We start from the raw sequence: 26,407 nt of genomic DNA on the forward strand, positions 1-26,407 counted from the left end.
TTTAATCAAGCAGAATAGTCAGCAACAGAAGGCAGCTAAATTTGTGCAGTCTGATTGATCTGAAGCTGTACTGTAAAAATATGCCCTCCACTCATCCTATTTTGTAAGAATGCAATTACTTTTCAGCTGCTTCCCAAGATGATACTTTTGCCAGGAAACTCAACCTGTCTATAGAATATCTTAGCACGACAGTAGAAAGAACCTGAGCGTTTTATTGTTGCTGACTTGATTAGAGTCAAAACAGTGAAATAATAGTAACCCCTGGTGCTGAGTCTCTACAGATAACACTAAACCATTCCCATACAACCTATAAGCTAATGCAAATATCTTAATATCTGGCACTATTAACTGATTAAAAATTACTTCTTTTCTTACTAATATCATGACCAGTTGAGATTTCTTCAGACATACATACTCTAAAGAAGTGTAATCTTCAAATTCAGAAAGTCAACTCTTTTTTGTGCTTCACTGCCTCTTTTCCTTGCCATACCATCTTTTTCTAAGTGAATTAGGATGAAATGAAAGTGAACAAACTTGAAATGTTTTGAAACATGATTTTTTTTGCCTTGCTAATAGATGTTCAACATTTTTCTCCAAATGCAGCATTTTTCAACAGCTTCTACAATTAATAAACACAAACCACTTTAAAAAATTTTCAAATTAACAGACTCTTTCTCATGCAAATTGCTCATTAAGTGAGAAAACAAAGGCATCAAAGTAAGGCATCATGAAGAATCAACCTAAAGCTGCCATCTTGCCCTTCTACTTCCACTCAGATTTGTGTTGGCAGTTGTGCTTGTGACCAGGAGGCAGACTAGATTATCCACCCAGGGGGCTGAAAACTAAATAAGCAGAGAAGATAAAGAGCAAAAGGAGCAATAAGACATGACTTCATCTTCCAGTAGCAGAATATATTTACATCTGTTTAAGCCCATTAAAAAAAAAAAGCACATGCTGAAGCCTTTTGAAGAGTAGGTTGGAAAGTGTCTGCAGTACCAGGACCTGGTTTAGGAAACAACTTATTTTTGACATAACTGCTAGTATTTATTTAAACTCCAATGTGAATTTGTAAGTGATCTTAAATATTTATTTATACATATGTTGCGGCTTTGGGAAGAAAACTAGTGTAATATCAATGGTTACAGACCTCTCTGATTGGTGGAAGGTCTATAATTTGGGGTGGTGAGATCACAGAGAGACTGAAGAGCACCGGGCTTTGGTGCTAAAATGCCAGCCTTGGCAGTGGTGGCTAAACAGCATCTTCTGGCATGGCATATAGCTAAGAAGTGGTGCTGAGCATTTGGTCAACATCTGTGCTCCCCAGGGACACATACTGCTTGGGCAGTACTTTTATGCTGTGTTTTCAGAGTTCGCTTATAACCTTCTGGGAGTCTGGTGCTGAGTAAAGCTTATTCAGATACTTAGAGCTTTAATTACTCTTGAAGTCCAGCTGTCTGTTCTCTCTCCTCAAAACAGTCAATCACTCCTACCCTACAGCTCATCACAACTGCTGCTGCCCTGTGCTCAGCCTTTACATCTCCTTGCAGCTGCCACACCCAAAAGACAAAGTTCACATATCTAGGAGTCTAATACCTGAATACACAAATTGACTGTTTGGAATGTGGATAAAAAGCAGTTTTGACATCAAAAACTACCTTCTTACCCTCTGATGAGGCTTCTGTATGTCCCTCTTGATGAATACTGATGCAGCAGTGGAACAAAAAACATACAAAAAAGCTTATGCTGCTTCTGAGGTGTGTTACCTGCCTGCTCAGTAGATACATGAAGGGACAAGTAACATTACATACCTGATGAACCACATATGTGAACTCCAGTCCTGTGAAATGAAACAAGGGAAAAAACAGCAAAGAGATTTGTTTTCAACAAGCACAAATAGGTGGGGTAGTTTTTTAGGAATTTTAATATGAAAAAAGTGAGGCACTCCCACATTTTGGGAGAAGCTGAGCTCGCTGCATCCCAGTATTTATATCAGCATCCAACTAGACCCTAAGTTTATACCAGCTCGTAGAGATAGGAGGCCTGTCTGAAAGGGACAGCAAAGGAGGAAATGAAGAAGACTATAAAATAATTTTTCCACCCCCTCAAGTGAGTTGTGGTACTGACAACTGCTTTATACTGTGACGACTCCATGAGAACTCATATAACCATTACTTCCCCAAGCAGATAAAAACCCAGCCTCCTAGAATGCCAGGTTGAAGACTAGAAATCCAGAGGAATTACCAGCAAACCTCACTCCATTCTGCATAAATAATTCAGGTTTTGTGAACTTGCACGATGGCATCAGCATTTCTAACATTCAAAGGGTTTGTACTTTGCCCCATAACAGTGTGGAAAGGCTCAGTACTGAGTCACTGTAGCGCTGCTGAGCTGCAGTTGCCAGAAGCAGCACACAAGAGGAGTGAAGCATCATGAACCATCACTGTTGCTCCAGACTGTCAGAAGTCTCTGGAATGTCCAAACAACTTTCATGTGTCCAGGCAGTAGCATCTTCTCCAGCTGACAGCACAGCCGGCACAGCAAAGGGGAGGGCGGGAAGATGGCTTATGCCACAATCCCCCTCGTGTGACACTAACACAACACAAATCTCACCAGTCCATGGAAACATTATCCCAGCATGGAAGTTTTCAGCTGTGTTAGCAAGCTGGACTGGTTAAGTGGCAGAATTGACACAGGGAGAGATGGGGCTTTGGGCACAAAGTGAGGACTGTGCTCTTTGCTCTGCCACACTGATACTCTGGCTCTCTGTGGGGCTGGGCCATATCCTGCCCGCCAGACCACACTCTGGCCACAGGCAGAGAAAGGGAATCCTCTAGCCTAAGGGAAATCAACCTCGTCCTTTTAAAGGGGAAAGGGATGCTAGAACTTCTTAGAACTAGCTTACAATAGAGTGAAATTACATATATCAGTCAAGCTTTCAGAAGGGTTTGTTTGGGTTTTTTGGTGCTTCTTGAAATTATTTTGTTTTGTTTAAAGGAGTCCTATAAAATTAGGGAGTTAAAATGCAGTATGCACAACATTTTAAACCTGTTAAGGTACCTGAAATGGTCTGGTGATCATTATCAAAACAGGTAAAGTCTTTCGTATTCTAGTAGTTACTGTTTACCACAAAATTAATCAACATAAACTGCATCTGTATGAGACTGTTTTATTAAAAATACATATCTTCTGTTTCACATAAAAAGAACCAACACTGTAACTAAACACAATTTAAGAAGTTGGACGGGAATTACTTGAAAGAATACAGGTTCCTGTAATCCCAGAGCACCCAACCTTTGACTGCATGAGCCACAAATTAAAATCTGTGTTCAAGACCTAGAGTGCTTGTCCTGCACTCAGCAGAGTGCTCAGGAAGGTGCAGCTGATCAGAGGCAGGGGTGCTAACTACTCCCCAGAGGCTGTTTGTTCCCTGACAGACACATGCAGGATACATGTGTTGTTTTCTTCAAAACAGGAAGGCCTGTCATTTCCCAACCCTGGAGCTGGGCACCATGGCAACCTTAGCAAGAGAAAAGCTGACTCAAGTGTCACAGGTTGGCCACCTCTTTCTGTAACAATGGAAATACAGCACAGCACTTCCAGATAACTTCACTTAGGATCCAGCAGAAACTCACATTAACAGCACTGTTGAAAGAAACTCAGCCGTGCTTTGGTGGATGCGACAGTCTTTTTGCTGGGACCTACACTGGAATCCAATAACTTCTGGATCTCCGCTTTTCATAACTCATTCATCTCAGACTTTTGGAAAGACACAATTTTCAAAGCAACAAGTTATCAGCTTAGGCAGCAGCAAATACTCATTGAAAGTTTTGTGCATAAAAACCAAAGTCGGAATACAAAAGAGCTGTCAGAGACATCTGCTATTAAAGTGCACAGAAAACAACACTGGCTGCACTTACATTCTTGTAGAAAACACTTTGCCAGGATGCCATTCTTGTTCTGGAGATGCTGAAGATTCAGCTCCTTTTAAAATCGCCAAGAAATCTATTGATCATCTCTCCAAAATTATCAAAATGCTTTGTAAATTCAGGCTCAAAAAGCGTATCAGACACTGACTGTAAAGTAACATTTACTGACCAACTCATAACTTAAGCAAGGCACAAAGAAGAAAAGACACTGAAGTGATGGGGAGACATAAACCAGTGGCCCCCTTGCTTTGATCTTACAAAGCATCCAAGGACATGGGCAGCTAAAACAGCAACAGTATCTATGGCTGGGCAACCAGAGTAACAGTAAAGCGAAGCTCAGTTTTGAAGAAAAAAAGCTGTCTTGCACATCATTATACAAAAGAAAAAAGATACTTCATACTCTCATACCTTGTAAACCTAAGAAAGTATTAAACTCAAGTAACTTTAGAGGCCTATCTCTTTAAGTATTCTTTATCATCTACAGTGTTAATTCCTTAGACTGCAATTTAATCAAGCGCTCTGCAGGGAAGGACTGTTGTTTCACTGACTATGCTGAGAATTTATGACAGAGATTGGCTTCCTCCCTCAATCCACTGAAGTCCAATGTCTATCAGCTAAAACACAATAGTTAACATAGTTATTTAACAGAACAAGATTTGCCCAGCATAGTATTTGTTCCCACTTCTAACACCTAGAAGAGGAAACTAACTGATTTTCAGGACCTTGGATGATTTTTCAGAACTGGAATTAAAGAACTTGATTTTTTTAGAAAAGCAAATTTATTCTGGAATTAATGAAATGCAAATATCCACTAAGCTCCAGAATGCCACCAATCAAAACAACTTCCCTTACGGGGATGACATCTTAAAACATAAGATCTCAATTTGCCAAAATATGAAAGAATCAAATACTTGCCTTAATTATAGCACTCTTCAACTCACTGTCATCAAATTTCCAAGTAATTTCAAAGCCCACATTGAAGAGCTATGATCGTTAGGGCTCACCTGCCACTCTGCATTTTAGAAGGAAAAAAGTGATTTAAAGACATCCCAGGCTGGGAATTTACAGTCCTTCCTCATCCTTGTAGAGCTACAAGGTGAAGCTCACAAGTTATTGAAAACCTCATCTTATAGAAAATAGGAATGGGAAACTTTCTGCAGTTGAGAGGTGGCAGCAAAGGAAATAACTGGATTTCAAAATATCTTAATTTGAAAGGTGTTGAAGAACAAGGCTGAAAAGGTTAAGCCTTAATCACTAATTAAATAAGCAATGGTGTGAAAAGTCCAACAACCATAAAGACCAACTCTGAAAAACACACAAGCTCATTGCTACTTGTATATACATTTTTTTTAAAAAAATCTAGATTAAAAAATATCTCCCCAGGGATATAATCCCCTTCCTAGAGAGATGTTGTTATAGCTTGTGTACAGTGTTCCAAAAGAATCTCCCATAGCCTTCAGAATTCTTCATGGCTTTCCTAATCTGTTTTGTAGTGTGACATTTCTCTCCAGAACTGAACACTTTATATCCTACTTGAAAATCCATTTTTAAGAAGGCCTTCAAATAAAACATTCAAGCTTCTCAACAGAATTCTTAAATACTAGTGGTTTTTGTTTTAATCACAAAATAGATCTAATGAATTTGCTAACTTAGTAAAAAAGAGACTAGAAATAAAATTCGCAAAAAATTTCTAGCCTCCAGTAATTCACAAAATGCTATTACAGCACAAAACAACATTCTTAGTTAAATCAGTTTTATTCCTTCTGATGGCTACTTTGAAAATAAAGGGTAATTTGGCATTAATTCTGCTAGAGAAGTTCCTAAGCGAGTAGCTTTTTGTGTGTGCAGTGAAAAACAAAGAACAGTGCACAGAACTGAATTAGTCTGCCAAATACCCTTTTCAGACATCACATCATAAAATATGTGTGTCTAGATGAACAGGAAACTCAGTGAATCTCCTGCACTCAGTTCCACTGCCTGCACCTGGATAATATGTAGGTGCAAGGGTCTTACAACAGGATCAGCATCTAGTAATAGCTTATCAAATATCTAAGGGGTTCAAACCTGCTTTGATGTCAATAAGCAAAACAATGGACGGATACTATTGTTAGTGTACTGTCCCAGCATTAGCAGCAATTTTGTCTATAATGAGCTCAGAGTTAAAAAAAACAAACAAACAAAAAACCCCGAAAAACCAAGTTGTTCAAGAAGTAACAAACAGACCAGAACAGCAATGAACTTGCTGAATGTGGATCTCCATTGCTTTGCGCCCTGGGAAACTTGACCTTACAAAGGATTATGCTCAGCGCAGGGCAGCGGAGAGAATCAAGCCTGCAATTTTCATGGTTTGAATGAGCACAAGAGCTCAGCTTCCAAGACTTTGTCTCCTTAAGATGAATGTGTCACAACAGGAATGTCAAGTTCTACAGTAGAGAGGCGGGAGCGTGCGGAGTAGGGCTGCGAGGCATAGCTGTGCATACTGGGGGCGTGGGAATAGAGGGGCTGCCAGAATGGGGAAGGGAGGCTTTTGCATGCACAGTACCACAGGAACAACAGGATGGAGGTGAAAAACAGACCACCAGCACTGGCAATGGCAATAAACACAGAGATGTCAAAGCTAAAGACAGGCTCGTATTTTCTGTTCAGATAATTGTTATAAAAAATGACCCAGATGGATGGAGTGAGACAAATGGCACAGGCAAGCAAGAACAAGAGGCCAGCCACGAGATGGCAGCCTGCACTGTTCACAAGGCATTTGGCCAATTTGACGTTTGGCACGGTGGATACAAAGGCTGTGTTACACATGCCAATCATGCAGAGAAACAGAGCTGAGACAGCAGTAAACATACTCAGAGGAAGGGCAAACTGCAGAACACGCAAATCCAGCTGATCGACAGCAGTGTACCACTGTGGGTCATAGATCACACAGTCTCTGCTCCCATCAAAGCGAGCACACTTAATCCAGAGTCCAGTGTAAACGGTCACATTCCTCTCATTCTTGTTGTATGTGTACAGTCTCATTTGCCTCCAGTTCGGGAGCAGAACTGCTGCAAGGAGTCCGGCTACTGAGGCTGTTCCACTGAGGAAGGCCAGTACAGTCGCTGCATGAACATCCCGGCAGCCCATGTTTGCCCACAGAAGTTTTTCCTGCAATTAAAAAGAAAAATATAAAAGAAAATCAGTAAGTGAAAGTTTATGGACAGAGGACTAACTATAGTTGACTAATGTAATAAATTTACATGGCAGCTGGTAGGCACTAACTCTGTGGCACCTTCTTTGTCTGACACACTTAAGACAGCAGTAACACCACCACATTCACGCTTTAATGAAACATCAGATTATTTCACACCGTTGTGACTGCTCATCTGACAGACTGCTAAATTCACTGTGTTCAAGACAAAAAAGGAACACATTTCATTGTGTGAGTCTACACAGCCTTTCACCCTGTGTCACTGCATGGACTTTGTCACAGAGTTCAGGTGAAGAAGGTGTATCACTGAGTAAGCCTGATTTAAGTTCACCTGTCCTCAGCTGGCAGCTCCCTCTCTTCAGCCCAGATGTAGTATCACACTGTATGTTCAGTTCTACCACGCTGTCATGTGAGTAAAAGGGTGTTGCCTAAAAGCCGCATCATTAGACTGGCATGGAATGCACATGTAGGCAGCTATACACATTTTATATAGGCCAAACTGTTGAGAGAGCTGGGAGCTAGTGGTGGAGGCTCTGTTGAGTAATTTACTAGGAATTTTTCAAAAGCAACTGACAGTTCTTCCACACTACTTTTGCCTTTCAAAACCAACTGTCCAAGCACACAATTACAGAAAGCAGGCAACTTTTCACCTTTCACATTTTCCTCTTCAGACCTAGTGTTGAAGAATACTGCTTCCGTTTCAATATAATGACTGTCTGTGTCCCTAGTATCGCCCCTTGCCTGCAGAGCTCCTGGGAAACAGTCTCAATGATGGGTCTTTAAAAACCAAACAAACAACAAAGAAAACTAAACAAAGAAAAGATTAGAGTTATCCCTTCTCTGCATGCTCAAGACACTTTAAAGAAGGCACTGAGCGTTCACCCTAGTGTGTTCTTGAAACTGGGCACTAAGAATTATAGTACCTAAAAATGACCAGATACTTTGCAAATTGTTATAAACTCCTCCTGAAATCTCTTCCAAATCATTATACTGCAATTTGTCTAAAGTCATAAAACACTTTAGGTACCAGAAGTTTTACCTAACACATATACAAGTAACTGAGTATCTGTATTGCAGAAAGGTTACAGACATGGCTACAACCAAAGAGAAACCTGGATCTGATCCCCTGCTCTCCTTCTACATCTGCAAACATCAAATGGCCATGGAGTTCCAGTTTTCAGATAAGCAATTCCCATGTATACTGGAAACAGACTAAAAGCAAGCCATATAAATAGCCAGCACTCTACTGATTATTACAGATAAAAAATGAAGTCCAATTTGTGTAGTAAGAAAATATTAGTCATTTATGTTCTACCATCTAACCCTGAAGGATTGCAATGGAGTGTGGGCACCATTTAAGTGCTGATCGTACTCTTTTTTAGAAGCACTGGTGAAAAGAAACAATGACAACAACATTTATGCTAAAAATGTACCTTATTCATCAAAAAAGATGGCATTATGTTGTTGCTAAGAGTAGCTGAGTGTGGACAAGCTACTGTTCTCATGGCAGTAGCCTTTTCAGATGGTGGGTCATTAACAGGATAACCCCTGGGTAGGGGGACCTAAGACTTACTGCCACCATAATTGATTTAATATTATGCTTAACCTCAGCTTCAGTAAGGTCAACACAATCAACTTGCAAGAAAATGGAACTTATAACAAATGAGCTTGAGGGGTAAATATAGCATCAAATTTTGTTCTCCTCAAGCTTGATACTTTTGCTTTTTCATAAAGAGCTTGCCTTTACCTGGATAAAACTTCCAGGTAGGAATGCCCTGCAAATAGGGCATTCTCCAAGACAAAGCTCTATGAGAAGCAGTTGGAATAAACACGACTGACCAGCTTCAGAAACCCACTGCTTCTGAAAATTCATTTACAATAGTAAATTACTGCAAATAAGTAAGTTATCTATGATCCCCGCATCAGGGGAGACTTGTCCCATCTTGCAAATACTGCTGGCTATAATTATAGCTACATTTACAGATCCCTGATTAAGACAGTAACAAAACAGATGTTGTCTTAAATGGATCCATTACTTACCAGCAGTGTGTCCAAATCAAGAGAAAACTTAGCAACTTTTAGAAGTAGAAAAAAGGGTCTTACTGCATCTAAGAAACAGAACAAAAAAGAGTCAGCATCACATTTGCCTCATGCAATTTCAGCAATAGTGTTTACACTGCAATTGAGAGATTAGGAATATCAGACATGTTTGCATGAGGTCAACTCCATCGTCTTTTTACAATTCCCTCTTATTTAAAAAACAAAACTCAAACTACTTTATTTTTCTTCCTTTTTTTTCCCCAGAGCTTGTTTTCTACCTACTTGTCTCAACAGATAAGAAAGGATCATAAAACTCCCTTTCTTATGAGTGTTCTGAGGAACAGAGATGTTCACACTCTAAATTTTATGTTTCTAGCAAAAAAATCCATGTAAAATCACACTGAATGATTATTTCAGATGTTAGGTTCAAGGCTGTGCTTAACCAGCAGGGAGGAAGAGGTGCAATGATCATTTAAAGTCAGAAAACAAAACACAGGCTCTAAATTGTTTATAAACTTGTGGTTCTCTATTCCTTCCTGGCTTCTACACAAAGATTTCAAGGAAACAAGACAGGAAATACAGATGATGCCGTTTCAATGGCTGTCCAGCTTTTCCAGAGGAAGAGAAAAGATCCTCTTGTGGATTCTCTTTACCCCCACATCTGAGTCTCAAAAGCAACTATGCAGGTCATAATAGTAAAATCACTTTTCCACTGGACAGAGTCAGACCTACAAGTGTGTCATGATGTGACTGTTAAATGCTACAACCTAAAGGTGAGTTTGCTGGACTAACATGTACAAGGACAGAATTTATTCTAAATTATCTATATCAAAACATGAAATATTATAAAATTCATATACACATAGGCTCCTGGGATGCAACACCAAAGAAATTCTGCTATCAAACTATCTAGCCAAGAATGAGAACTTACAGCACACACTCATGCATCCCAATTTTTTCATTGAGAAAGTGGATCCCCAAATCTGAAGCCCTCCAACATGGATTGCTATGGCATATAATACACAGAAAATGCACACACAATCAGATTAAGCATCCCTTCGGATTCCCACTGCCAGGTCCATCAAGACTGCTACAAGTAGCAGTTTGAGCAAACTAACTGCATCATCACGTTCTACTGCATTTGGAGACAACATGTCCTTTTTAATTTTTATGTTTGGATCTCAAAAAAAGAAAAGTATTACTGCACAGCTTGGAGCAGCAGCTTTGTTCACTAACATTACTGACTAATTTTCAAGCTCTCTGAGCACTTCCCAGGCAATAAAGCCAAGATAAACACACAGACTTCCCTCAGCAGGTTCACACCCATAAACAACCATAACAACCGTAATTAAGTGGAAAATTAGTACAGGCAAACAAAGCTGTGAACGAGAGCTGTGCCTAGCCCAGTAGTCCCTCCCATTAAATGATGAAACCTGTGGCCACCAGCTGTTGTAATAAACAGATACAGAGCAGCTATGTAAATATTCCACAATACCCAACTCAGAAAGCCATCCATTTCTGTAGACATTAAGTTTTTTTTCCTCTGTCTGTTTAGTCCATCTGACTTTATTGTCTAACACTGGTGGTGCATTCCCTTGCATGGCCTTGAGAAGACCATGGTCCCGGAGCCACTGCAGTTCTGTAAAGCCCTCCAGAAGACAGGTCACAGTATAATTGATAAACACAATTTATAAGCAAATAGATTCTCTAACTATCCACAACAGCATTAGCAGTTTAAGGTTTATTATGAGTTTTGGATAACTGGCCACCAAAAAGTAAAGGCCAACAGCTCTCCTGTTTCAAGGCAACCGCAAGGAACTGCTTCAGAACCAGTGCCACTACTCATTTGGGTGTTTTTTTTTCTTCTGGAAATCAATCACGCAGTTCCAATTCTACAAAACTCCTTTTAAAATTAAATCCAGATATACTGGGTTAGAACTAACGATCCTAGCTAGTAGATTAGGACTTCCAAGAAAAACCTGGAACACGGGTAATTATTTTATCAACTGATTTGGAAAGAGCAGAAACAGAACACACGGATTCCGCCCGAAGAGCACCCTCGACCCCCGCCCGCGGGAGCGCTCGGAACCTGCCGCACTGCGATGCCGGACTCGCAGAGAGGAACCGGGAAGGGCCGCAGGGATCGGGATCACCCGGGCCGGGGGCCCCGGGCAGCTTCCCCGCGGTGTCGCCGCTCACCTTCCCGCCGCCCAGCCGAGGCTCCATGGCCGCTGCCTGGCCCCGGGGCCGCCGATCCCGCCCGGGCTCTGGGTCGGCCGCGGCCGCGCGGGGCGTTGTGGGGCGGAGCGGCCGCGCCGCCGCAGTGCGGGCCCGGCCCGGCACCACAACTCCCGGCGGCCCCCGAGGGACGGCCCGGGGCGGCCCCTCAGCGACCGCCCGCGTCTGTCCGCTTGTGAGCGGCAAAGGAGGCAGCTTTCCGGCTCCTGGCCGAGAGAGCCGGTACTTTAAAACATATTCTTCCAATACGCCAGCTGTCCGCAGTCAGAGGAACCTGACTACGGCACTCAGCTACTGCCCAAAGCGGCCAGCGGTGTTCAAGCCAAGCTGGTTCTTTTTTTTAAACACACGCCCACTCCCTCGGTTACGTGTGAGATTAACACCAGTGTTCACGAAGTCTGACCAAAAAAAACAAAACTTATTTTCGACTAAGAGAGCAGCTGCGGCTGCGAAAGGGCAGAGGTGGGAGGCAGCTCGGCGAGGCAGCTCTTGCCATCACACTCACCTCGACAAGGAACTTGCCGTCACCCCGAGTCCTGGCAAGGGTGGTGCCCGTCCCCTGCCCCAAAGACCTGTGCTCCCGGGGACTTCTCTGCCAGAGGGCAGCCAAAGCCATCGTGCACTGATGTCTGCGCTCTTGCAGGTGGCTGCTGTGAGGAGCAGCTGGAGCAATTGTTGGCATTTTCAGTGCAAATACATGCTGGAATCAGGGATGAGAGGCCTAGAGGGGTAGCTGTGGGAGCATCTTGCAGCACAGGGATCTTTCTCTGGGGAACACCCAAGCACATCCCAGCCTGTTGCCCGGTGTGCTTTGCCTCGCTGGGTTTTCCAAGTGATGCTTCCACCCTGCCCCGTCTCCTGCCAATGCCCAGTTTCACTTTCATTTTCACTTCCAGGTCCCAGGAGCCCCACTGGGGCGGGGCTTGTTAGCCAAGTCTGCAGGAGGGACACGCTGCAGCCTCTCCTCTACCCAGGAGCGCTTCGATTCGCGTCAACAGAGGACAGCCGCAGTATGGAATCATGGAATCACTAAAATTGGAAAAGACCACTGAGACCATCAAGTCCAACCGTTCCCCCAGCACCGCCAAGCCCACCACTAAACTATGCCTCCATATGACACATCCACACATTTTTTTAACACTTTCAGGGATGATGAATCCACCACTTCTCTGACAGAATCACCAATAGACCATATTGCTCCAAGCCCTGCCCGACCTGGCCTTGAATACTTCTAGGGATGGGGCAGCCACAGCTTCTCAGGGCAACCTGTGCTGGAGTCTCCCAATAAATGTTACACTACTGCTTTCTCCTTTGTTTTATCCCATTGCATCAGCATCTCCCAGCCTGCAGAGCCCTCAGCTGGCAAGTTTTATCCCCCTTGGTAAATGCTCCTAAACAGAGTAACTTCAAGCTCCCCTGTGATGACTGACCCAGATCAGGCCTCTCGTTGCAGCAGGACATTGCCCCCACACCCAGCTGGCACAGGGTTTTGGCAGGATTCTTTCTTGTCTTCCAGGCCCTTCTGGCAGCACTTAACCAGTGCCCTCCCTCCTGGCAGGGAGGACACAAAACAGACCCCAAATCCATATGGGGCTGACTCAATTCCTTAGCTACAGCAGGCTGGACAGGCTGAAGCACTCTCTCCAGCATGGCTGGATGTCCCAGGTGGCGGTTGGATTCTTATCCCAGGCAACTAGCAGTAAGACAAGAGGACAGTCTTAAACTGCACCAGGGAAGTTTGGTTTGGAATAAGGAGGAAATTCTTTACAGAAGGGGTTATTAAACATTGGAATGGACTGCCCAGGGAGGTAGTGGAGTCACAATCCCTGGAAGTGTTGAAGGAAAGACTGCACGTGGCACTCAGTGCCATGGTCTAGTTGACATGGTGGTGTTGGTTCATAGCTTGGACTCGATCTCAAAGTCTTTTCCAACTTGAATCTGTGAGTCTGTGAAATGGAGTATCAAAAATTGACACTTAGCTCTGGTGAAAACATATTAGCCCCAAACACAGTAAAACTAGAGGAAAATCAGAACAGGAACCAATAACAAAGATAAAAGAAATGTATGAGAAACCATACCTTTCTTCCCAGTGACTGTTCTAACAAAATTTAGAGAAGCAGGGTTTGATACACATACTTACAAAACAAGAGACCAAACTAAGAAGCCTTTGATGTATTCAGTCCTATTTTGCTTTGCTATCCATTTAATAGCTTTGAAGTAGAAAACACCTTGACAATAAGGGAATTCTATTTTTTAAAAAAAATTAAAATGTAAGCGTGCCTTTTGTAATACAAAATCTAGAATATTAACTATTCCCCAATAAGTATAGATCTGTTTAAAAGCAATAATTTTCTTCACCAAAAAGTAACATATACCCAACAACTCCATAAAAGGAAAGAATCACAAATAAAGCCTGGAAAATTGTAATCAGGATTTTTACAATTAAGAGGACCACAGTAGGCACCAGCAGGTGTCAAAAAACCCTCCAACATTACACATCAGCCTTGCTTTTCGTGCTTCTACAAGTAATTTCCTTGCAGCCATTTATTTGTGTTTTTCTTTAAATTCTTAAAAACAACAAAAACCCTACAATTCAATGCCTGTCACAGTAGCAGAACTGTGCTACTGTTCACCTTAGGAACACTAGACCCTGGTAAATTTCTCCATGAGAAACTTCCCTTTGTGTTTCTGATGCCTATGGCCAAAGATGCAGAGTGCTTGAACTTGCTCCTTTGCTACCTATGAAGGTTATGTTCCTTCCATTCATCTCATTTGGCAAAAAATATTCCAGGCATCATCAGTTGTTGAGCTGTGCTTTGAGTTGCACAAACTTTGGTCTTTACTCTGTTGAATAGGTAGCCAACATCAATCAAAAAAACTTGCCCTTTTCCCCATTGTACTCCACCCAAGTGCCTAAGGAACAAATGGGAGGGAGCAGGGAACTCTGCAGTGATGGTAGAGATCAAATAAATAGAAGGCCTGCATAGCAACAGCTTCATGTACATAGTAAAAATACTAAAAGGTGTTGGATCCCTCCAAGAATGCTATCTTCTATTCATTTTTTCTTCTTGGGAAGTTTGTAAAAGTAGTAGTTTCTTTTTCCGATATTCTTCATTCTCCCGCTCTGCTTCCTCATCTATGGATTTTCTTATACATGCTTTTAGTTCCTCAATTCCTTCTCCAGTATATGTAGATACAGGAATTACCTCTTTGAATTCAAGTGTATTTGCAGGAATCATTTCTTCCTCTAGTAAGTGTAAGAAGTCTGAAAAATCATATTGAAAGAGTTAGTACAATCCCCAAATACTGTATCACTACAAAGCCCATAAAATCTCATTAAATATAGAAAATAAACTTTAATAAATCATAGTAATAAACATAACTGCAATTAGTAAACACATATTATTTGTTTAATTAGTCTTTTAAAAAATAGCGAAAATCTCAGAAGACAAGAAGTATCATAGCAGTTATACTATCCTTAATGCTGTCATGAGAAGACACTATACACTTCCAATGAGTACAAAGAAATCCCAAGTTGTAGAATATGGGAGATCAGTAGTGTTCAGCCTTTCTGGTTCTTACATATTCCAGAAAATAGAAAGCAATTCACTCCAGTGAAATTGCAAAACTAAAGTAAATCTACATAGATCTGCACAGAATTTTCATGTGTGTATATATATATATATATAAAACTGTATATATGTCAGTGTCTGTAAGGGGACCTTCAATGCAGGTTACTCTTATTCAAGACACCTAAACTGGAAACTTACCCTCCCATCTCATAGTTGGGAAAGATTGTCTAGGATATCTCCAGTTTATTAAAATCCTTCCCCAGCAGTGAAAGCAATACAACTACCAATGAGTATAAACAGAGCTCTAAATGCAGGAAGTGATTTTAAAATATATGTTCATATAATAAATTTACTAGGTGATTTCATTTTCAAACAACTCCTTGCCAATGCAGAGTTACCCAATGAAATCTTAATGCTACTTCTGTCAAAGGTTATTGTTGAAATTTCATTTACCCTGAGGATTCTGTAGTTGTGACATAAGTTCATTCAAGTTATCCTTTGCACAAGGCAAATCCATTTTATTAACAGCGAGAAGTGCGGGCTTTGTTACAAGTTCCTCTTTGTACAGCTCCAGTTCCTTAAAACAAAAGAAAATTCACCTTAATAAGTATTTGTAGTTTAAAAAGTGCTACTTCAGTTTTACATGTCCTCTCTCATTTGTTTAATTGCCTAAATAGCCTTTCATGCCTAGACAGCTGTGAGACTGACTTGGGTGCTCAAGGCTGATATACTAAAGCAGTCTGATAGAAGAGAATAAGTGATTCAGTCATTTTTTTGCTCAAAGACAGATTTCAGGTAAACAGGCTAGCTCATTCTGAAACAGCCTCTTGTTAAAAGGACAGGTTTTGTTTTTGTTTTTTTCTGATATCCACAAGCACAAAATCAATTTCAGAAAAACTTCAGACCTATAAAATGTATAAGAAAATTCTTGGGAAAGTTTTCTGATTCTTAAGCATTTTAATGGACTTCAATTAATATCAGAAAATCACAATCAAGTATAAACTAAAAATAAACAGCAATAGCTGAAATTCAGAAGATTCATCAACTTAAGTCACACAGAGATGAATCTGACATTACATGATATGTATTATTTTAATCAGAAGCATAGTTAAGAGATGGAAACAGTGAAAGTTTGCAAAGCTGGGGCCTGATGTCTCACCCCTCTTAGGCTGTGCAGTCAGGGCATCAAGGCAAGTATTTAACTACACACATGTACTTCTGCTTCCTAAAATGATACCAGACTGGGGAACTGAAAATGATGTGTCTTATTACCTTTACTTGACTGTAAGAAATATCCCATATGCTGCACAGATTAAGGAATTTTATTATTAATTATGTTGTGCCCAACATAAACTGGAGCAGTTTCACCTGGACAGGTAAAAATAAAGACTTCATGATTTTGGAAAATCATGAGTTTGTTAACTGGCCTTACATTATAAATCCAGAAGACACACTAACATTTGAAAGTTTCTTGATCAAAGCTGAGCCATTTTCTTGGCTCAACACATAACTACAACTGTCAAATTGGAAAATGAGAACTTACCTTTGTTAGAAGCAATATAGTTTCAAAGGCTGTTCTGAACTGAGTCTTAAGAGACAGTTGAAACCCAGAAATATCAACCTGAAGAAGTTACACAAAAATAAGATTTGTGGTATTAAATTATGTTACAGTATCAAGTTATGTTACTCCATCAACAATTATGTTACTCCATCAACTACTTTGCAGTGGAATGTCCATGTACATGCCTTCATTCCTGGGCAAATAACAGAGGGCAACTATACACCAAACTAACATCATAGACACTGGAAAAACAAACTGGTTAGTTCTGATACAGTGTTTCTCAAAGGTGTTTTTTTCAAACCTCTTAAGGGGATCTTTTAGAAAAAAAAAGAGAGAAAAAAATCGCTCCATGCTTTAATTATGCTTGGAACACTTCCATGATCTAAATTAATTGGCAATTTTCCATGACAAATTGTATTTAATTTATCATCAGTTGTTTGAGTGTTCCATTCTGTAAGCAGTATTACAGCTATATTTATCATAAAACTTGCAAATTACAAATGATTTCCTAAATTCCAACTACATTGCAATTAAGATGCTTTTTATTTACTGCGCTGCCTTTGATTTTAATAAACTGTATATTTTATTTAACTTACAACTAAAAGCAGCTGTTTGGTTCTTTCTATATGTTTGAGGAATTTGTGGCCCATCCCTCTGTTCACATGTGCACCTTCAATCAGTCCTGGGAGATCAGCTACTGAAATCTAGGAAAACAGAAGTTTCAAACAAAGTATTTCCAACAAGCAAAACCAGGGATTTCAAACTATCAACAGCAATTATCATTTTAAATAAACAAAACATAAAGCAATACGTATTGGCTGCTTCAACTATCATCAGAAGCAGATCAAACAAAATGCTGCTACTACACAGACCTGTGCTCTTCGTGTTTCCCCCATCTATTTATTTATAGCTGTGTGCAAAGTAGAAAATAGAGGGTAATAATACCTCAGCAGGTCTTGCAAAATTTAGCTACTACCTCAGAATAAAACAGACTCTGAAAGGCAAGAAGATTAGGCTATCACATTTGTATAGAATTCAAACTGTCACTGGAAAACAAAATAAAGTCTGTTCCTTGTGGCTACAGAGGATCATTACTCCAAATACAAACCCACTTAACCTTGTTCCCCTGAGCATGAGAAGCTACAAGAATTTGATTTCTGACCTTCAGCTCAAGTAAGATTTTGATTAGTCAATCAGGTTCCAACTAGAGCCCAGCAAAGACTGCTCCAAAGGACAGGGATCTTATCATTTTCTCTGCTGGCTGAGAGGGTTGTACACAGTTGTAAAGAAGAGCTGAGACAGACCAAAAAAGAGCAGAATAATAAAACCCACCAACAGCTACTCAGTAAGTCACAGAAAGCTAAGACAGATACTGAAGTAAAGAAGAGCAAAAGTAGGGTCTTCAAATCTAATACCCATTTAGACAGCAACTGGATTCAGTTAAACAATGCCCAAAGCCAGCATACAATAGGTGTGCTACCTATTGCAGAAGGTGACTCAGATATTCTGGCAGAAAATGAAAATGCTTCTGCTAGTTTTCATGATCTGGTACTAAGACCTTAAACCAAAGTCATAGATCCTCTACTTCTGTGTCTTTTCTGATGGACAGCACCAGGTAACTCGCATGTATTTACTTCTTTATAACGTACTAAGATAAAATAAGCGAATTCCTACATATTTCTTTAAAAATATCAATGTTCTGTAGGAAAAAATAATGAGTCATTGTTTCTTGAGTGATACAGGAAAGATGCCTCAAGTATTGCTCCTAATTATGTTGCTTATGTTGTTTTGATTTTAGCAGTTGCAATGCTGAGAGTACTTCCTCTTACTCACAGATGTTCCCTGTGATCACAACCACTAGTTCCCCTGACTTTAGAAAAGAGATATTTTGTCCATATAGTTCCTATATAGCACCCAACACTGTAGTATAAATACCAGGAACTGGAAAAATAGCCAACAAAAAGTGTCATTGTCTATGACAAGAAACAGACTTCAAACAAAAAGCCAGGAGTGCTCCTCATTCATGGAAGACAAGTTTTTTAAAAAGGCTATGAAAAATCCCATTTATTTGCAGTACAGCTTTCTAGGATAAGCTACCCTAAAAAGTTAATACAAAAAAATTTGCCTGTAGAGATGCAATATGTCTAAGGGCAAATCTGACAAACTAGACTTACTTCCTTTAATACACAGTTTTGTTGACGTTTGTTAAATGAAAGTTTCAAGCATCAGCTACTGAATCCCCCTAAGATTATTGATTCACATCTGAGGGGTATACTTTTCTGGTTAACTCATCTGAAACCCTTTTATGCATTTGCCTTTTATCTTGGAAGTGATGACTCCAGTGCTGCATGTATCATACACTTCAAAAATGACATAAAAGCACATCAAAGAAGATTCAAGCTTGAGGAATGAAAATGTAACCTTATATGAAGTTAGTTCATGAAATAGTACTTTTTCCAAAACCCTTGTTATGTCCATGTAATTGTACTTGATATGTACAATTATAGAAACATGTATAAAAATAACTATAAGTTTTCATTCTCTTTCTGAAATTATGTTAAGCAACATAACTAATCATTATATATAACTTTAACAAACAATCAGAGTGAACTTTCATACCAACCTGCTTATAATCTGCATACATGATCTTTCCTAGTTCAGGCTGTACTGTTGTAACTGTGACAAGGGAAAAAAGACAAAGGGAAGAAAACAAAACTGGTTTTAACGTTTAAAAAAATGTTTATGTTACAAAACATTTAAATGTTGTAGGACTTTGTCACTATATTTAAAAAACAAACATTCAGTAGCAAAAAATTAAAAAAGGAAAAGAAATAAGGAAAGTGTAAAACGAGAGAGAAAAAAAATAGAACACTCAACCCACTGGTTCATCAAACCTTGTCTCTCTCTGCAGTTCTGTTACATCATCCCAAAAAGGGAACAGTGAAGCTAGAGAAGTCTCAGACACAAAAATTATTATCCAGATGACAGAATAGCTTCTAAACAGGGAAAAATAATGAAAGGCAAAGTGAGATAGGAGTCTTCAAACTGAGAAAAAGGCTGTAGAGAATCAGGAGTGGTGCAAGAAGGTCGGTAAAAATTATCAGTACTTGCACCCTTGCTTTTTAATTAATGAAGATCAGACAACTAATCCTAATTTACCAATAGAAAAATAATAAAAATTCTCTGTCCTTTTTTCAGTGGATAGATTCAAAATCAAAATCTTCTCTGTTGCAAAAACAGGTGGCAGCTAATTCCAAAGCATACAAGATGTATATGCAAAGGAACCTGACAGTACATATTCAATAGACTGAGGATATTATACACCATAGAGATGGTGCATCTCAGATGGAATAAAATGAGCTGAGATGAAAATAAACAGACCCTGTATTCACAGGTTGAAATACTATGAGGGTGTACACTTGAAATTCTGAGGTGGTTAAAAGAACTAGACACTGAAACAGCAAGTATCATTTTAAAGTATTTAATGTAATTAAAAATCAGGCAACATGGTTATCTCCTATTCTTTATTATAAACCTGCAGACCAAGTCTGAGAAAAGACTTCTTGCTTTTGTGAAATATTACTGCTCTAAAAATAAGAGTATCAACTTACATGGATAACTTGCAATCTCAGGTTTGGCATGAGAAATCTTGCTTAACAAGGATGATTTTCCCGCATTTGGAAACCTAGAAAGGAAGTTGAGATTTATACACTGAATTAACAAGTATGTGACTCCTGCATACTTTATTTCCAGATGCACTACATTATCTTATTGAAATTCAATGCTATCAGTTCATTTTTGCACTCATTTACTACCCAGATAAATAGGATTTATTTTTTTGAAATCAAATCAGATTAATTTTTCTAAATCCAACAATACTTCCCAAGAATGGAGGCAGGTGAGTTACATAAATACACGTATAAGAGATTTAAGGTAAATCTTTCAAAGTCATTCGGACAGAAATACAGCATGACCATCCAGGTCTACTTGAATTCAGTCTTCATGTGCTATAGCTAATTTTGTAAATTATGCTTACATTCTAAAACCTGTCATGCAAGAACATCTTATCAGTTGGACTTAGTCTTTTGGCATACAAATCATGGTTCATGAAATCCTCCAATTTAAGTACCAATGATATCTATGCTACAGTTTAGCTAATATAGCAAAGCAAACCAACTCTGTGAGAGAGAGAGACACTTTGTGTACATAGACACAGACACGCCAAGTTTGTGTATGCTTTTAGGGCATCAAAGTTGTATGAGGGATCCTGAAATTAGCACTAACCTGCTTTGTTACCAGGTAAACTAAAAAGAACACCAGTGAAGATTTTGGAGCTCATCTGTGCAGACCTGACTGTTGTTTACAAGGCATAGCTATACTTGCACATCACAACAAAAATATTCCTTTAGGGATAAGCTACCTTTTACAAAAGCTTCTTCACGGAATACATCTACCCACTGAAATGGAAACCCGAGTTAAAACTGAAATTGTAGCACACACTTGTTTTAAAGATTAACCTGAGCTGTAAAAGACAAAACAGCCTTCATCTATGTCAAACTTTAAGTTAATGTTGACATCAAAGGATAGACCGCATTCTTCGCACCTCCTCCAGAAAGATGACACAAGACTTGTGTTCCAGTCAAATTCACAGACAGATGTTCATCACACTATTTCAGGGCAACAGTGATCAAAGAACATTGTGTCTATAGGCAACTGAACGTTGGTCCCAAGATACAAAGGCATGTGTCCCACAGAAAACCGTAACACTCTCCATTTGAACATGCAGAACCATGTCCTGTTAACAAGACTGATTTACATTAAGGGCCTTTATAAAGGGGTTGTACACAAATCTGTCTTAAAAAAAGAAAGCAACCTAATGACTCTTGTTATAACAGGGAAACTATTGAGGGTAGTTTTAATGCACTCTGATGATGGAAGGTGCTTAAAAGACATTCCGGAAGGTTACTCTGGTCATCTCCTCAAGTGAGCATTTTGGTTCCACTGAGGTACAATATGTTCTTTGAAGTTTAAATTGCAACCTAGACTAACACATCACAACGTGTACTCAAACCTGATGGGCCTCTCTCAAGTCCACATGTTGTTTTTACCTGATCTAATAGCAAACCACTTGCAAAAAAGTAAAAGTAACAACCACAAAGAGATCAAAGTACAGCCACAAACTATCAGAGGCTGATTCATATTCTCAATAAGAAAATTATATGCTCCTCTAATTGACGGATAATGATTTTTTAATCCATTTTGAAGGAAAACTGTCAGCTAAAATACAAGCCAAAATGCAAGATTAAAGCAGCATCAGTGTCATAGAACTCCTATACTTTCACACACTTTAAACCAAGAAAAAAATTCCGTAATTCCTGAAGACCACTCAAAAATTACACAACTGGATGTGATTACATGACCTGGATGGTCATGCTGTATTTCTGTCCGAATGACTTTGAAAGATTTACCTTAAATCTCTTATACGTGTATTTATGTAACTCACCTGCCTCCATTCTTGGGAAGTATTGTTGGATTTAGAAAAATTAATCTGATTTGATTTCAAAAAATAAATCCTATTGATCTGGGTAGTAAATGAGTGCAAAAATGAACTGAACTCAAAAATTACACAACTTTAGATAAATTTTATATTGACCGAATTATTTCTAATAAGAAAAAAGAAAAACACAGCTAGAAAACCATGCTGTCTTCAAGCATCTTTCCATTCTTTACTGGTATATACCAATAAGACTACTTCCACTCGAACTCCTTGTTATTTCATGTTTCCTATGGTTTTTATTAATAAGGACCATGGAGCCAACCTATGTGTAGCAGATGGTGAGTAGACCAATACTTTTAAAACTGTAGTTTGTTGGAAGCTTTCGTCAAATAAAAATATATTTATCTGTGTTGCTACAAAGCAGCAACATTGAAAAGCAAGTCCTACTATTCTAGTTTGTAATCACTTCCTTCCAGCATTCCAAGCTGTTTATTGGGGAAAGTAGGCAACACAGCCTTTGGAACGCTCTTTAAAACTACTACTGAAAGGATCCACTTATGCCAGCACCATGAAGTCAAGTATGCAATACAGATAGTGCTCTTGGCTCTGTTTTGCACCTACTACTTCATAAACATTAGCTAATAGTATTTCGATAATCATTGCAATTGCTAAATGCAATTATATTACTAATTATATATTACCCCGATTCATTAAGCTCTTCTTCCACAAAAGCATAACCAATACTTTACAAATTTTAAAATTAAATTTAATCTGATTTTTGCAAACTGCAAATAATTTAAGTGACAATGCAAACGTACAATAACGTTCACCCTCCAAACTCTCAAATTCCTTTGAAATCACATTTGAAATTTATTCTTTTTTTCTAATATCAAACTACAGTACTTACCCAACTAAGCCAACATCTGCTATAAGTTTCAAATCAAGATGAATAATTCGCTTCTGACCTTTGCAAGGCAAAAAGTTTGTGGCCAAAGAGCCTCCAAGACCTCCACGAGCTGCTAAGAATCTCTCTCCTGCTGCATTAAGCTCTCCTGAAAATAAATTCAGTAGTGAAAAAGCACAATCCCGTGCAGTAGTTTAGTTGTGATTTACCACTTAAATGTCTCTGATTACAAGAAAATTTTCTGTATGGTTCCTTGCAAGAATTGCGCCCTCAAGGTCATGGTGTTTCTCCCTCTTTGGAAACAAATGAAAGCAATCACAGCCCAGCATTACCCTCTGTCATACAGTTCACACCTCAGCATTACCCTCTGTCATACAGTTCGTCACCTCAAGGAAAGTGCTAGGTACAGGCAGGCAAAGTATGGCCAAGACGGTGATGGTGGTTCTGAAGCCTCTAATATTTGAATTCAAGAATACCACAAAAAATCTGCATTGACAGAGATGTGGCTACACAATGTCTGAAGAGTTTGCTGTATTTTTTCATTAAGATGCAGGCTTTGATATCTCCCTTAGGGTCAGAATAATTAAAATTAAAAAAAAGGCAACATTTGGATACCTTTAGACACTGGCATGCCTACATCATAAACAATTCTTGCCACACACTTTTAGCTAAACATCCAAATCAGGGTAATTTATGAATTTAGTTTGAATTCTAAACAGTGTGAGAAGAAAAACTCTGAAAAACGGCAAAGGAACCATTGAGAGCTATTTCAAGAACACTGTATTGAAACTGATCTTCCTGGTTACTACCGAGCACCACTCTTTAAAAGAAAGAGTGAAAAACAGTTATGTATTTTAAGTAACCTGAAATATTGACATTCAGCAAGGATCTTTGTCTCTTAAGCACTGTAATAATTCAGTAAAGTTATAGGGACACTTACCTGGGTTTATGGAGACATAAATTATGTAAGGTCTTGAATGGTTCTGTGGAGGATCACTGGCTCCCAGCCAACAATTTCTACAGTGTATTTGTTTATCAACAGTGTATTTGTTTATCAACTCTTTGTCCAAACAAAGAAAAACACACACCTATTTTGAGAAATGTTTAACCTTAAAACATCATAGTGTTAGAAATCTGCTAATGTTATCAATAAATGTGACAAATATTAGATACATTAAAATGAAGCAAACGTTCTTACCGATCTGCTTCCCATCATCAGTAACAAGTGAAATTCCAGGAGGCACATGAACTTCACGATCTTTTCCTTTTTCACCTTTTAGAGCTCTAACACTGGGAAAAATTAAATCAGGCTTAGTAACTTAAGCTGACATTTTGCTTTCTGGAAAAGGTGTGTGTAACAGCTTTCATCAACCTGACTCTTACCTGCTGTTGGCTCCTGTTCCAGCTACAAATCGCTTGTGGGGATATTTCTCCTTAATGCCCCTTAAGGTCATTCTTTCTTGGGCGACAAACCAGACATCACCACCTCTTCCTCCTTCCCCTCCCAGACGAGGGTGACCCATTCCACCAGTTCCTCCTCTCACATAGACCCGCAAATCGTCTATGAAGTTGCCATACTAACAAAACAAGTTTCAGTACCAGTATTATGTTCTGTTCATATTTTGCTTTACAAAAACGTGTGTAAACCGGCTTAGACAGAACTCTGATGGCAATAAATGACAGTCCAGAAAGCAGGCGCGTAAAACTCCACAATATTTTTTAGTGAGTGTCTGACATATCTTCCCCGGCAGCGACACTCGCGGCCCGCATGGCCCCGGGCAGCGGGGCGGGACGGGCGAGCCCCCGGGCCCGAGACACGTGTGGGGCATCACCGCGGGCACCATAACCCGGTCCCGGCCCCGCCGGCCCCTGCGAGGCGTCCCGGCAGCGCGGGAGGGTCCTGCCGGAGCCAAGCGCCGGGGCCTACGCCGGCCTGGGCCATATGATCTCCCGCAGAGGCCCCGGGAGAGGGACCAGCCCTCCCCGCCGCCCGAGCCCCGCCGGCGGCACCGTCCCCGCCGTGTCTCGGGCCGGCCGCACTGACCTTCCTCAGCACTGACCTTCCGCAGCACTGCCGCGCCGCACCGCACCATGGCGGGAGGAGCCCGGGCCCCGCGGGCTGCGAGAACGGGAAAGGGCCCGAGGGAGGGAGTGAGGGAGGGAGTGAGGGAGGGAGTGAGGGAGGGAGCTCCCGCCGCCGCTCGGGGAGCACAGGCCCGGCTCCGCGGGTGCGCAGGCGCGGCCCGGCCCAGCCCGGCCCAGCCGCCCTTCAATGGCGGCCCGGCCCGGCCGAGCCCGGCGGCGCCTTCGAGCCCCGGGGCGGAGGGACCGAGCTGCCCCCCGCAGCGCCTAAACACGTTCACAAGCTTTGCGCTCTGTTCTTGTTACTGACCTGCTTTCTCTGCCGCTCCATGTTATTTTTAACAACTACATACTCTGTTCCAGCTCAAAATGCTTTTAATTTCTGCTCACTGGACATGCTTGCATCCTACTGTTATGGAATACTTAGAGCAGAAAATCTTTCAGGGATATAAATAGAAGAGTAGGAGACGATGTGGCTGTTGTCTAGCCTAAGTCAAGTCCCCCAAATTCAATGTAAGCCTTTCCTCAGTGCCAAAGCAGTTTCACCCCAAGGCGCAAGGCAAGATGGATCATGTTGTGATATATAAATAATTGTGATTCGTGAAACAAATGGGTGATTATATCAAAATAAAGCAAACAGTTTGTAAAACTTAATTACACCCCCATAAAGAAATAAAACAGACCCTTACAAGGTCAAGAGGCCTAAAACCTCCTTACTATCTTAAGAATAAAATATAGTAGAACTTTAAATCTTTAGGCGCCTGTTCGTCCAAGAATGCATGAATTATGACTGGTTGTAGAGATAACCCTTTTAGCTTTAGCTGTAAGAAAACCCACATATTAAATACTTAGCAAAAACCTGTAGAATGTATATGTATATGATATAATTAATATGCATGAAGTAGCTAAGATAAATACTAAATGTACCCTGTAGTAGGGGTGTGCAGATTTGGGAAACTAGTCCCATTTCTGTCACCCAGCCGGCTGCTTGCTTTTACCATATAATAAACTATTATTTGAAACTTATAGAAACTCGAGACTTTGTTTATCACAATGTGAATGGCAGAAAAGAATTTATTACAGCAGCAAAAAAAATGCAAAACTCCTGTATCGTGCTTTCAGATCACGGGGACTTCATTTGCAGTTCTGAAACAGGTAATATGTAAAATCCACTGGAAAGTGTTTTGAACTGATCTGTTAAGAATCTTATGACTGGAAAATAGCAAACATGGGTCTGGCCTTGTCCTTAAGGCATTTAACTGAGGGGTCCCAGCTCAGGGCTTGTTGGCTGAAACTTCGGTACTCTCTGGTGACAGCTGTCTCCAGAGGACAAGCTACATCATGAGTGGCTGCCTGTGGATCCCCATCTCTCTCTCTCAAGTCTTTGAAGTGAGATG

General features: G+C 40.2%; 2 protein-coding genes across 10 annotated transcripts in view; both read right to left on the bottom strand.

The window, feature by feature from the left end:
* Positions 1–3,152: 3,152 nt before the first annotated feature.
* CLDN12 (claudin 12) lies at positions 3,153–24,914 on the bottom strand. Of its 4 annotated transcripts, none has more exons than XM_064678109.1 (3): positions 24,908–24,914; positions 9,157–9,224; positions 3,153–7,073 (listed from the first exon to the last, which is right to left on the bottom strand). In XM_064678109.1, the coding sequence occupies exon 3, from the start codon at positions 7,050–7,052 to the stop codon at positions 6,315–6,317; it is 738 nt and encodes a 245-aa protein (XP_064534179.1). In that variant the 5' UTR covers positions 7,053–7,073; positions 9,157–9,224; positions 24,908–24,914; the 3' UTR covers positions 3,153–6,314. The 4 variants fall into 4 exon arrangements, with proteins under 4 accessions (XP_064534179.1, XP_064534162.1, XP_064534152.1 ...); XM_064678092.1 differs by lacking the exon at positions 24,908–24,914 and adding an exon at positions 11,900–12,215; XM_064678082.1 differs by lacking the exon at positions 24,908–24,914 and adding an exon at positions 11,356–11,466.
* LOC135425590 (GTP-binding protein 10-like) overlaps positions 13,561–26,407 on the bottom strand; it is a 51,624-nt gene continuing 38,777 nt past the window's right edge. For 4 of the 6 annotated variants that reach the window (XM_064678035.1, XM_064678020.1, XM_064678030.1 and 1 more), the window contains 9 exons: positions 24,312–24,505; positions 24,127–24,218; positions 22,932–23,076; positions 20,139–20,212; positions 19,151–19,203; positions 17,124–17,231; positions 16,510–16,587; positions 15,420–15,543; positions 13,561–14,659 (listed from right to left, as the gene is read on the bottom strand). In XM_064678035.1, coding sequence (XP_064534105.1) covers positions 14,439–14,659; positions 15,420–15,543; positions 16,510–16,587; positions 17,124–17,231; positions 19,151–19,203; positions 20,139–20,212; positions 22,932–23,076; positions 24,127–24,218; positions 24,312–24,505 — 1,089 coding nt within the window. In that variant the 3' untranslated portion in view covers positions 13,561–14,438. Of the gene's footprint in view, positions 14,660–15,419; positions 15,544–16,509; positions 16,588–17,123; positions 17,232–19,150; positions 19,204–20,138; positions 20,213–22,931; positions 23,077–24,126; positions 24,219–24,311; positions 24,506–24,988; positions 25,099–25,320; positions 25,357–26,407 lie in introns of those variants that run through there. The other 2 variants (XM_064678057.1, XM_064678051.1) reach the window with 2 other exon arrangements.

The sequence above is a fragment of the Pseudopipra pipra genome, chromosome 1 (genome assembly GCF_036250125.1).
Source record: "Pseudopipra pipra isolate bDixPip1 chromosome 1, bDixPip1.hap1, whole genome shotgun sequence".
In the NCBI taxonomy this organism is placed as follows: Eukaryota; Metazoa; Chordata; class Aves; order Passeriformes; family Pipridae; genus Pseudopipra; species Pseudopipra pipra.